Source organism: Plasmopara halstedii (assembly GCF_900000015.1).
Source record: "Plasmopara halstedii genome assembly, contig: Scaffold_1651, whole genome shotgun sequence".
In the NCBI taxonomy this organism is placed as follows: domain Eukaryota; phylum Oomycota; class Peronosporomycetes; order Peronosporales; family Peronosporaceae; genus Plasmopara; species Plasmopara halstedii.
Genome location: NW_020188562.1, coordinates 1,329,816 through 1,342,531, shown reverse-complemented (window position 1 = coordinate 1,342,531; position 12,716 = coordinate 1,329,816). Strand labels below are relative to the sequence as shown.

Below are 12,716 nucleotides of genomic sequence, written 5' to 3'. Positions count from 1 at the left end.
CGCACGCGATACGCCTGATTAGGCGGCGAGAACACTCGTGAGAGCTGCAATTTCAGCTTCGTCCAGAAGTGAAACGCCGCTTCGACCGAAGTGCCGCATGTCAGTGCCCATATTCGCGCTCGACCACCGAGCTTGGAGATGGCTAGCGCCACGCGCTGTTGCTCGGTATGGAGTGTGGCGGACGCCATAGCTATCTATGCCCTCTCACTCAAAACAAGAGATGTTCTCCATCCTTGCCCTCGAAGGTCTTCACGCTCACCATGAGCGGCCTGGGTTGGGTGGAGCCATCCGTTGTTGACGATGGCGTCATGGACGCAGTCGATGCCAGCATCTTCTGCTCTAGATTCTCCAGCAGAGTATTTTCGAAGAACGAAAATGCCTCTAGGCTCGCGTTGATCGCTTCAGGTCCTTGCGAAGCGAGGTGTGGCACGCCCTCAGGGCCAAGCTGAGTCATCAGCTTTTTAAGTCCATCCTGCATGCCCTGGGGCAAATAGGAGAACTGCTCCATCCTCACGGAGGATCAATACTGTACAAGAGCTACCAAGTGCAGCGGGACTGCCGTAGCTCTTTGCTTAAAGGAAGGTCACCGGCCTTCATTCTATACTAGATCCAGTACGAGTGTAGCGGATCGTAATCCGCTAAGAGTTAAACCACAACCATAACCCAAGGAAAAAAAACTCCGTTTAAAATGTAAACTGTGTTACCATTGTTTCATTTGCGGCAGAGCCGCCTAAAATTAAAGATAGAAGTTTTCTCATTAAATAGTAAAACTAATAAAAATGCATAACTAGTGACAGTCCAGTTACGTACTGGCTTCTTACTAAGGTGTAGCCACACCATTGTGTGGTCACATCATCTAGTGTGACCCAGCCTTTCATACTAGGGTACGTGTAACCTCGTTACAAGTAAATCGCAAATTATGCTGATATTTTACGGCATTTCACCATCTCCAAAAAAGGAGTCACGTTGCGCTGGGGTACCACATAAGTGTTCGACAGTCACACTTTTTAAGGAAAAAATCGTGAGCGCCACGATTTTGACCCGTTCGATTTGAGTCGGCCACCTGGCCGTCAATCGCTTACTTCTTTGAAAAAATAGGAATTCATAAATAAAATTTGACTTAGATTTTTATTTTTATCAAATTTTAACAAAGCCTATGAAGTTTCTTGTAGGATCTTCATAATACTTCTGTGTTTTTGGACTTTGGTGCTCTTCTTACTGACTTTGGTGCTCTTCTTATTGACTTTGGTGCTCTTCTTACTTTTGTATTTGACTTTGGTGCTCTTCTTTTCGGGAACAACAGGCATATTGGGAAGTTCGACATTTGATGTCAAACTATTGCGAACATCTCTGTCTCTCTTCTTCAAAGGAAGTAAGGCATTTGAGATCGCACCCTCTGAAAAAACCGCAAATTGTCCGTTTCTCTTTTTCGGAGGAAGATTGGTATCTGGGATGATACTCTTCTTGAATTCAAATAAATTCGGGGGAAACACCCGATTTCTTCATTTAGAGGCAACTGATGTAAGCTTATTGCGCTCTTCATGAACTGGAATGAGGTCGCGTTCGCGAAGACTTCGGGGTTTTGACTGCGTGGCCAAAACTTCACGCGAATGAAACGGTTGCTGAAGATCAGGATGATTGACTTCTGCAGCTTCGTGTCGATTGAGTGTGACAAGCATTGCAATTGCGACGATGATTAAGCGGGACATTGAGGAAACTGATCGGACGGAGAGAGAACGTTTGCGTTAAAGTGTAAATTTTATATTGAGCACTCTCAATACTGCGGTAGTCTTTTCTAATCTTTTTTGAAACTCCTCTGTGCATCAGATCGTAAAACAGCCGGTGCTCCTCAGGATAACATGGTGGACACTGACTTTTTTGCAAGATACAACTTGAGATCGCAAAACTTTCTTCGATGCCTATTAAGCAGTAGTAGAAAGTATTTGATTCTCCGTATTTACTCATCAGCATTACGACAACTACGCTGATTCAAACGTTTTGTTCTATCTCTTTCACTTGCTGGGTACTTGGCCTTCCTTCCAAAAATGCACATCCCGATAGCCAGCATGTGAGGAAAACAGCCGTTTTATCGGTCCGGAGTTTTGAGGCATGAATTGGAAACGGTATCCAGTCTCTTCGACACATGAAAGCCAAAATGATTAAATAAAGTTTAAGTACCGCCGCAACGAATTGAGAAGATTTGACATGTGAATATTTGAGTTGATGCACACTGGAACATTTGAGCAGTCCCCAGCTCTAGTATCAAAACTGTTGCAATGGTCCAAAGTGCGTGTGCATACCTCTACTCGGGTGAAAGACCACAGTGATAGATGACAAACGTATGAGCTTCTCTCGTCCGGACTCATATTGGACACAAAAGTAGAAGGGATTGTTTTATTCTTACACTCATATCACCAGAAGATGATCACGAAATAAGTGTATACATACTTCTTGTTTAATTCATGCATGTATTCCAGCCATAGAGCTTCCAATGTCTTCTGAACCTCTTCATCAGTTTTCATATGGAAGTAATTCGTTGGTTCAGTCATTTACTCATACTTTTAACAGCCTGTTTTGGGATGTCAAGTATCCAATATGCATGTTTAGTGTGGTGGTTCAAAAGATGATGAGAGGATGCGGAATCTGTATCGAAGGATCCGCAAATTTGTTTAGTTTCCAAGGTTAATGTGTAAGCAAGCCGCAACGCTCAGACTTCCAGCTCTTATTGCACACCATTATAGCTGCATGTGTCTGAGCGTATCCCGTACAGAGCTATCTATATCTACCATCTGGCATGATGGCGCACATTTTATGTGGTCAAGCCAGACAGCAACGACATTTTATGATGCATATGGACAAGCTTAAGACTCACACTTAATACCAGATGGAGAAACGCAGCCTGATTCCTGTATTTTGTGTAGACGTGTGAGAGCTGACAATGAAGATTATTCCGCACGAGTACTAAGGCAGGATGTGCAGATAGGAAGTTATACTACTGACTAGCCTGGATACTGGCGATAGGGGATATCAAAAGAGGAACGGTTTTTGAGATAAAACAGGCTGCAAAAGAAGTAGAATAATGAATGAGTGTGGAGTGGAAGGGTAAGATAGAAAGCGAATGCAGGTTGCTTTGAAAAAAGCAACACATCTGCGAGCATGATTTTTATATTCAAGCGAGTCTAAATATTGCTGGTAAGGGTCAAAGCAAAGATGATGCCGTGTTCACTGCTTTAAGTTACTAATCTTGAAAGATGGTCGTCAGTATGTAGAATCTGACTTGTGTATTAGATACAGTGGTAATACGATGAATTTGACGAGGTGTTGATGGGAGGAGCTCAAAAAGTCTGAGAATCTTGCCAAGAACGTCTCACCCAGGGTGACATGATTCCACAAACAATAAAATAAGTCGAAGCCTAAAGAAAATGTGCATGAAGAAGCAGATAGTGCTAAGCAGGGTTATGTCATGAGTTTTAGCGATGGTATTTTAAATTATGATTCACATCAACAGAATATAATTAATGCGCTATTGTTGTACACATAAGTGCGACGTGAATGTCCGCTCAAGTGTGTACGTTCACATGTGAATTTGTAAATCTATCACATGTTACAAACTGTGGATATCAGAATATCGGTATATATGAAGATGCTGGAAGTTGCAATCGAAGGTACGCTGGAGAAGAGAGTTATATTATGAGATACAGCGTATGTATCAGCATTGTTTCAAAAAGCATTGACCAATAGATATATTTTTTTAAATGTTTGAGCAAACTATTAGCGTTGAATACCTGTGATGCTCTTGGTTCTGCTCCTGCTAGGACCGCACAAGTCCATTCGGTGCTTTCTGTTAGCGCAGACTCTAAGAGTCAATTCTTCACCTTCCTCTGAGCAAAGTTCACAGCAATCCCGTTGCATTTGGAGATGCTTGAAGCTAATCCCACGATCGAGTCATGAAAAGACTGTATTTTCTGCGAGAACAAGCATGATTTGGTAGAATGCCTGTATTCGGGACAAGCAGACCAGCTCAAAGAGATTTTGTCTATCTTGGTTCCCGATGGGGTCAAGCAAAGGGCGAAAGCGGCCAAATTCGCTGGTGAGGTTAGAGTAGCCCATCTGGGCGCCAGTATAGAAAGAGAGGATGATGTTGAGCGGCTAATGAGACCCTGGTGGGGGGGGTCTAGAAGAGCGAGTAGAGACAGTTACGAATTCAGCCTAGCTTCAAATGGGGCCACAGCATGTCGTGCTTGCGATTTACAAGCTCACAGGCCGTACGCGAGAATACCTCGGTCAAAAAGGCGCTCTCGACGCTTGGCAATCTAAAAACAACAGATGCTTTGGGTGCCCAGTCGCCTAACTAGGCGCATCGGGTGTGTTAGAAGCTTTTGACTCCCATCAAGGGTAGAGAGTACTGGCAAAAACTGACATTGTTTTAAAACTCTAATTGCCGCAGTGTCCAGTCCCGGTGGCGGGAACGATACCCATTTAGTAAAGAATTCTCGAATGGGAGCAAATCCCGTGCCGTGTGTTTGAATGGAGTGTTGGGATGAAAGCTCCACAATAGTGCCCTAGATGATGGACCTTAGCAATGCTGAGGAATCAAAGAAAAAGATCTTGATTGAAAGCAGTTGCGCCATTACAAACCGATGAAACAATTGCAGCAGTACAAGACATCTATTGAATGCGTATCCCCTTCGCTCTCGGCTGAGAGGTTCGAAGATTTCATCTCCCATGCAAGAGCACTATGAAACTCTCACAATCAAACGTCAATCTCTATAGGAGTAGTACAAACCTTGTATGAGGGACTAAGCTCTATTGTTTGACATGAACGTGATAGTCAAAAGGACCCAACCATAAAAGAAATGACTTCCGCTGGAGGAAGGAAAATCACAGTTCAAGGTTGTTGGTTTTTGCTTGCATGGTCATGGTTTGTAACGTCGAAGAAAGTGGGATATGGTTCACAAGCATTGTGAAATTATGTATGATGTGCGACTATCGAAGACAATCGGAGAACAAATGCGGATACTATATATATACGTCTTACGTCAGGGATTCTAATAAAAGTGTCGAAGATTTTAAATCTTGACATCGTCGATCGTTGTATAATACTTGAGATACGATCTCTTCTATGTATGGCGTTGCTAGAACGCCGTGAGATATTAGTCAACTCGAAGTCGAATACGAAAAATGCAAAACATTTCGCTCCTGGTGGATCATTGGCGAGTCATGAGCTCAACTCGATTAAAAATAAACGCACTTTTAGCGCAGGCACGAAGCTGCGATGAAATCATGAAAGACATTAGGTTGATCGAAACTAATAGCAAGTGTGTTGCTTGATGCCTCGGATAGAGCTCACTTGAAGAGTTGGTAGCAAGTATCGGTATTTGGACAAGACGGTAAGATACAATTTTGTGTCGCCGTCTCCAGAGCGAATCTTTGTTAAGACAAGAAATACTGACTGTATGTCGTGGATCCAATAGCAAAACGGTGATGAGCCGCTGTGAGTTGCTCTGCCAGGGCCGGTGTAGAGTGAAAACAATCGGATGTCGTTATCTTCTGTGCTATAGCCATAGCGTTGAGAAGCAATTATAAGTCACAGTTGAAGGAATAGGCCCTAAAGATACGATAGATAGTTTATCCTTGTCACCGTGCAGCGGTACTGCTGAGTCCACCGTGTAGAACACTGAAGCTCGACGGGGAAGCGGCAAGAACGATGATTTACTCGTTAATGAAGCGACCGAGGTATTCCTAGCGATGGTGAGTCATCCCTCGATACCCCCGGCGGAAGCTGCTGCTGAGATGAAGAAATAACCTCTCGGGGACCCGCGCGATAAATTCCGATATAATAAGATTTCGGAATTGGGATTAAATAGTTCCGGAAAAGACATGAGCTCATCACGCATAATGGGGTGACTCACAGAGCACTTCGTGCGAGGTGCGGGACAGGATATCTCAGAAAAAATAAATATCATTTTCCTTCTTCAATGAAGGGATATCGAAACGTGAGGACGAACACGCGTGTTACCCTTGTAAAGGGGAGTACACCATTAACTCCCGGAATCAGATATTATGTCTCACGGCAATGACCCCTGTGTCACTGGTATTTTCTTTTGTGCGAAATTCGAAGCGAGCCCGGGAAAAAATGCAATCATCACGCTCACCTCCGACGATCTGTTTCAGAACGATTATCGCAAGAGGCAAAGTTTGCATGGTTATCGATAGCTAAACGCAGCCGAAATTTCGGCGTAGATATCAACCCTCTCACAGGATATGCTGTATGACAGCTTGATTATCTGCTTTTTGATCAGTGCCATTGGATTTCCCGTTGCTCACAATTAAATGCTGACGAGAGATAGCAAAACTCTGTCACTGAGACATGTTTTTCAAGTGGGATACTCTGGGGATGGCTCAGAGACTGCGCAATAATACAAAGGATGCACCAACGTTTTTCAGTTATATGGTGACACAGCAGTTCGGTCTACATCGCGGTAATGCGCAAAACTTTTCCGACCATATAATCGACTTTAGTCGTGCATAGCACGGGAAGTCAAATGTGAGACCATATTGAACTCTTACGAGCGGTGCATAAGCGTATGTATTTGAATAACGCTTTTTGCCAATAATGACAAACGTGTTTTTGGCGCCCAAAAAACGTTCATGCGTTGCTTTATTGAAAAACAGGACCTGCGGTGAAATATGTGAAGATCAAGGCATTGTAGATCGGCCACTGCCAATATCTCGCGAAAGTTGCGCGGCCAGACTAACAACTTGCACAGATACTGTGCAAATATGCCGTTATGGTACGACCCCAAACTAATTTCCTTCAGAAGGATTTTAGTTAGTGTTGTGGTGCGACGTAATACGCGACTTTCAAAGCTGTGAAAGAAAGCCTCGTATGTGCGTCGATTCTGGGTTTTTCGAATAGAAGTATGCCATTCTTCTACGTCGTATTTGATACTTCAATCTATGTTATCAGCCGCGATTTGCTTTTAGCTGATACAAATGGGCAAGATTGCGTGATCGCGTTTGATTATCGCCATCTGAAAGTTGATCAACGAATTCATGACAAAAGAACTGCTTACAGTATAGAATTTATTCGTCAAGTTAAAAGTGCACCCGCTCGGTTTGATGCCATTGGTAATATATTTAAATCATGCGTCGTTGCGCCCAGTAGGGTCACCATCACACTTTTCACCAAACATGGCAAGACTCTTATTCTTTTCTGCCAATTATAACTTTGAGCTCAGCTTAAAGCCGAGTCAGTTTGTTAGTGTCGCCGATACCCTGTTGCATCATCCTGACCATGATTTATCGCATGTCGAAATGGTAACGTCGTACGGTCAGACACAATATGCGTGGTACCGCAGAAACTATTAGTTTCAAAATTTAGAGGTTGCTTTATCGAAGCGCGCTATGTCTTATCACAAACCTTGCTGTATAACAGCACTGATCCACATGACACTTAGCTTGTAATGTTATCACTGCCGGTACAAATACTGTACGAGGTGCATGATAAACCTTGGGGCATTCACCTTTGCAAGGGTATGAGCATACTACGGCAAGTTTTATGTATTGGTAGCTCAACAGCAAAAGTGGATAAACACATGTGTGCGTATGTGCACATCGTCTCATTGGGTTATAAACTGACCGCAATTCGAGGCTTCATTGGCTAGCCTGTCGGTTCTGACGGAACGCTGGTAGTACATCAATATTTATTTTTCCGAGTATCTCCAAAAGACGCGTCCAGTAATGCTAGTATTGTGGTATTTGTGGACCGACTTCTCATTTCGCTGCTGCCAGCAACGATACGACCGGTTAGAATACAGCTAAGCTGCTCCTCGACGATTTAAATCGCCAACATTGCTTGCCGGTAGCCATCGTATCGGGTAAAGTTATGCGCGTTATAGCAAAGACTTGGCATATATTTATCGAGATCAAACGCTATCGCGGGAAAGATCTTATTGAAGCTGTTTTTGGCCATTTCCGACTATGTGACGACAACGCTACTACAGATCACTCACGGTTGTAGCCAAAGATGTCAAAGTTATACTCTAATTATCTTGAAGAGAATGTAAACACAACCTGTGAGTTACGTAGGCTTGCTACATCCATATCATGAGCCCGATCTTATCTGTCATGAAAATTACTGCTACATACATCACTTTTAACGACAAAAATGCAGAGGTGACCATCAAATCGCTATTCCAATGTCTCGGTAGTGTTTCGACAACCAGATCATGCGCAAGGAAATGCCACTTGCTACCTCGTAGGTTGTAAGCCGTCACAGATGGTTCTAGTTGAAGCTTTACTCAAGCTGAGCACGCAGCCCTCCAGAAATACCTCACAAAATTACTAAGAGCTCGAAAGAAATTAAAAGTACGACATAAAGAAAAAACCTTATACAAAATTTACAAAAGTGTGACTCTCCTTCGCCAAGATCTAATTTTGAGCTATACTAGTCAAGTGGTGTGGCTGTCGGGGTAGCTCACGAGAGCGCCTTATCATACGAACTAAGCGTTAAAGCTAGAATATGTACTAGCGAGTTTTTCATCTAAACTTAATAAAGTTTCCTCTTTCTTAATGGATCTACGGCCCAACCCGAGTCGGCTTGAGGCTCGATAAAGTTAAAAGTTGGGTTCTTCTTGCGCAAACTTTCTACATTGATAATTGTGCTGTGATCGCAAAACGCGAGCGTTCAGCACACATCTACGTTGTAAACACGTTAATTGGCTCTTGAGAATACTTGACAGTAGAGCATGTGTTGTAACTGTGCAACCGGTGGCCGACTTGAATACTTGAATGGACCGCAAGACATTTCGTTCTTTAGCTTTCAACCTATCATGATCGAGATACCTGTGGTGCGACAAGATTTCCACGCACGTTGCACAGAGGAAACACTAGCTCTAATACTTCGCGTTAGCACATGCTTAGAGAATAAGCTCATGCGCTCCTTCAGAAGCGGAACCGAACACCTCTACCGAAACTAAATGTCTAGCATATCGGCTTTTTGATAAGTGCATGTATTTAAAATAATGCTTCTTGGCTTTATCGTATACATATGGGTTCTTTTATCTCCTCAATGAGACTGTCTACCATTCTCTTCGGAGTTCCATCATCTTCATAAATTCCAATTTTTCGGTACTTATGAAAATTCACAATAACACCAAAATTCAATGTGATTTTCTGCATTTTCTTCCAAATTTCACCTTTTGTGAATTTTATAATACATTCCAAAACTTTGCACTGAATATATTTCCAAAGCTATTAACAATGAAAAGCAAGCCTGACACGTCATCTTCCGCACCCGCTGTTGTCTCTTTCTTTTCTGTGATTGCAGTAGGAGTGACTGCAGTCGTTATCGCTCTATTAACACTTGTATATCCAGAATCATTACAACACTTTGTGTCGACGTTTGCAAGCGTGGAGAACAAACCAAACGTGGTAAATTGTACTGCAGCTGAACAATATTTGACTGACGTGCTGCCTGTTAAAGGCTTTCACATTTTATGTGTCCAGAAACGTATTGATAACAAGTGAGTTTACGTAATTATTCATGCGAATATAAGTTTTTCTGTTAATTCGAAGTGTATGTGGTGTAGATTGGATATTACAGCGTTTAAAGATGGCAATGCGCCTTCTTTACAGAATCAAACGTCTTTTGAACATTTACAGACGCATTTGGAAGTTCTTCTGGATATTCAAATGCCCGACGATGAAGTTGCAAGAAAGTACAAGCAACCGTACGCACTTTTCACGCCTGAGGGCAAGAGATTAAAAAGACTGGACGACGTCGTCAACAATGTTGTCTTTCTATTTGAAGGAGGACAATTTATCTGGCCGGGTATTCGTATTGGACACAAAAGTAAGTGAATCTAATTTTTAGATTATTAACAAACAATTAAAATGTTTGTGCTATTCATTTTTAGCTTTGGTCAAGGATGTAACTGGTAAAGGAGATGTCGTGGTGGAAACGTTAAGCATGATTCCACTGGTTTTTAGTGTGGAGGAATTTCTTAAAGACGACGAGATTGACATTATTATGAATTTATCACTAGACCATCTCAAGCCATCAACGGTGGCACTATTAGATGGACATGAAAATCGAGCGGCTACGGATTGGCGAACAAGTACGACGTACTTCTTGTCGTCGAACAAACACCCGAGACTTGGCGAGATTGATCAACGGGTTGCTGATTTGACGAAAGTTCCCATTGAACATCAAGAAGATGTACAGGTGCTGCGCTACGAAAAAACACAGAAATATGACCACCACACAGACTATTTTCCGGCAGAACTTCATAAAAACTCGCCTGATGTTTTGAAATCGATCGATTATGGGTACAGAAATCGTATGATTACCGTGTTTTGGTACATGTCGGACGTCGCAAAGGGTGGACAAACAATTTTCCCACGTTTTGGTGGAGCGCCTCGTCCGCAAACGATGAAAGACTGCACGAAGGGTCTAAAGGTGCCTCCCAAAAAGCGTAATGTGATTGTTTTCTACAGTTTGTTGCCTAATGGAGATGCGGATCCGATGAGTCTTCACGGTGGGTGTCCTGTTGAAGACGGTATCAAGTATTCTGGCAACAAGTGGGTGTGGAACAAGGCGAGGTCGTAAGTAAAACGACAACGAAAGGTTGTAATGGAGTGAGGTACGCCGCTCATGCCGATGAATTCAAGAAAGACAATAACTAGCTAAAGAATGCATTGCTAGCAAGGGTGAATGCTGTCTGCATTGTAAAAGGGATGACAATTACTCATCTTGGCTGTGTGTTTTGAGGTATTTACCATATTAACCAGTTAGCACGCTCTTCGTTGCATCGCTACAGCCGATCGTGCTACAAAATTAGTCAGTTTTCTCTTCCAATGTTCTTGTTTTTCTCAACTAAGAATTGAGTTGCCCATGGTGAGATATAGTTAAAGAATATCTTGCAACGGGGTGGCGTGCATTGTATCTTGACTCAGTTCAGAAAAGCAACATACTCCATAATATAATGAATAGGTATATCGCACTTGGGAACAGAACAGAGAGCATTGTAGATAAATGAATATTTGAATTGATCGCGATATATTTAGGTAATTCGATACTATCTGTATACTCTTCTGTATATAGTATGAGTGTTAAGTGTACACACTAAAATTAGTATATTCTCGTTTCATTTTGAAGACAATGTGTGACAATAAATTCTCCATAAGCAATTTGGGGTTCACTGTATCCAACACTATTACGCATAGAGACATACACATATGGCTCAATGGGCCACAAAAACAATGCGGGGTTTTTGCAGCCCGCGATTTTTAGATGATAATCGATGAGGCAAGAGCGTGTATAATAAATCTCCTAGTCTTGGCCCAGCACCCTTACTCTCACCAAAATACTTACAGGAATATTGCTCTCCGTCTGGTCCTCTTAGAAGCTGTTCAAATTTCTCGCCTTATATCAATCTAGTTACGAAATCTCCGTTTAATCCCTACTAAAATATTACAGCACAGCCGCAAAAATACAATGACGTACAAGCCAATACTTATACGACAGACCCGAGTCAGCGAACGGAGCTTTCTCGCTTGCAAGTCACATGACTTTGCACACCCCATTGGGCCGTAATTATGAATATAATTCTTTTAGGGTTGCCCACCCTGCCGCAACAGAAATCTTACACGCTTATGAATGCGAATCGCGCGTTCAGAGCGAAATCGGACGCCGGAAATTCGCTATGCGAGCATTTTGCGACCTAGCAGTTCGCCAGTTCCTAAAATATTTGACTGCACCTAGAAATTAGTGGTCGAAAAAAGTGTATTTCCCATCATGATTGTACCATTGGCGCAGAAACCTAGCAAACATGCCCAAGTGTATTGCACTTAATACGCGTTGTGATTGAAAAATCTACGTCTTCCCGTCTCCTGGCTTTACATGCCATTATCAGTGCAGCAGACGGAACGTTGATTAATGCGTGACTTTGTCAGTTACAAAGCAGGACGTGAACGTCGAGACGGATGAATGCCATTTTAAGGTCTTGTTTTTAGCAATTTGGCTCATTTCTTTGAGCCTGCTGGGATAGCTATCGACCAATTCTCAACTTAGAAGCAAGGGAAATTCCTACTCGCTCGCGAGAGACGCGGTGCACTGCGCGACAATGTGGAGCGACTAAGACAGAAAGATGTACCGAATTGTAAACGACAACAGCACTGACCTCTAATTCCAACGACTTTTCGAAATGAGAGTATCACTTCCACTTTACCATAACAATCTCAGCACTGGTGACCTGCCGGTCTAAATTTTGCTCAAAATGGAAAGAACCAGCGCAGATTATCGCTCAGATTTGGCGAAGAGCGATTATCCACGGGCTGACTATCGTGGTTTCACTCGGTTGTTAAGCTAAGTCAACTCTATCTAAGAAGTTGGCGCGCAGTCGACACTGGCATGATTATTGTATGCGCTCTGTGCGCTGCGCAATTGGACGGAATGACTGATGCATGACGGGACATACCCGGATCGCTGCTTTAGAGCCAGAGGTTGCTTTACAATTGGGAATAGTTGAAACGGTCATACTTCTGCAGCATAGCGCTTCACACCCGAATAAGTTGTGAGAACAGCGTCCAGGTAAGATATTTGCAAGTCCTCCTTAAAACACAGGTTGTAGCCACATTCTCATCATGAATGGAGCGTTCAAGATATGCCCATAAGGGCTTTAATGTAGCGAGTTCGCAACTTTGAAGTATAG

General features: G+C 42.8%; 2 protein-coding genes across 2 annotated transcripts; both read left to right on the top strand.

Moving 5' to 3' along the window:
* Window positions 1–1,634: 1,634 nt before the first annotated feature.
* Window positions 1,635–1,988, top strand: PHALS_02111 (uncharacterized protein; the record flags this gene model as incomplete). Its single annotated transcript, XM_024716629.1, has 3 exons — window positions 1,635–1,666; window positions 1,736–1,752; window positions 1,828–1,988. 3 exons carry the CDS (start codon window positions 1,635–1,637, stop codon window positions 1,986–1,988), a joined length of 210 nt encoding a protein of 69 aa, XP_024582209.1.
* Window positions 1,989–9,264: 7,276 nt separating this feature from the next.
* Window positions 9,265–10,890, top strand: PHALS_02110 (proly 4-hydroxylase; the record flags this gene model as incomplete). Its single annotated transcript, XM_024716628.1, has 6 exons — window positions 9,265–9,527; window positions 9,594–9,856; window positions 9,921–10,541; window positions 10,601–10,646; window positions 10,709–10,713; window positions 10,775–10,890. 6 exons carry the CDS (start codon window positions 9,265–9,267, stop codon window positions 10,888–10,890), a joined length of 1,314 nt encoding a protein of 437 aa, XP_024582208.1.
* Window positions 10,891–12,716: the final 1,826 nt, after the last annotated feature.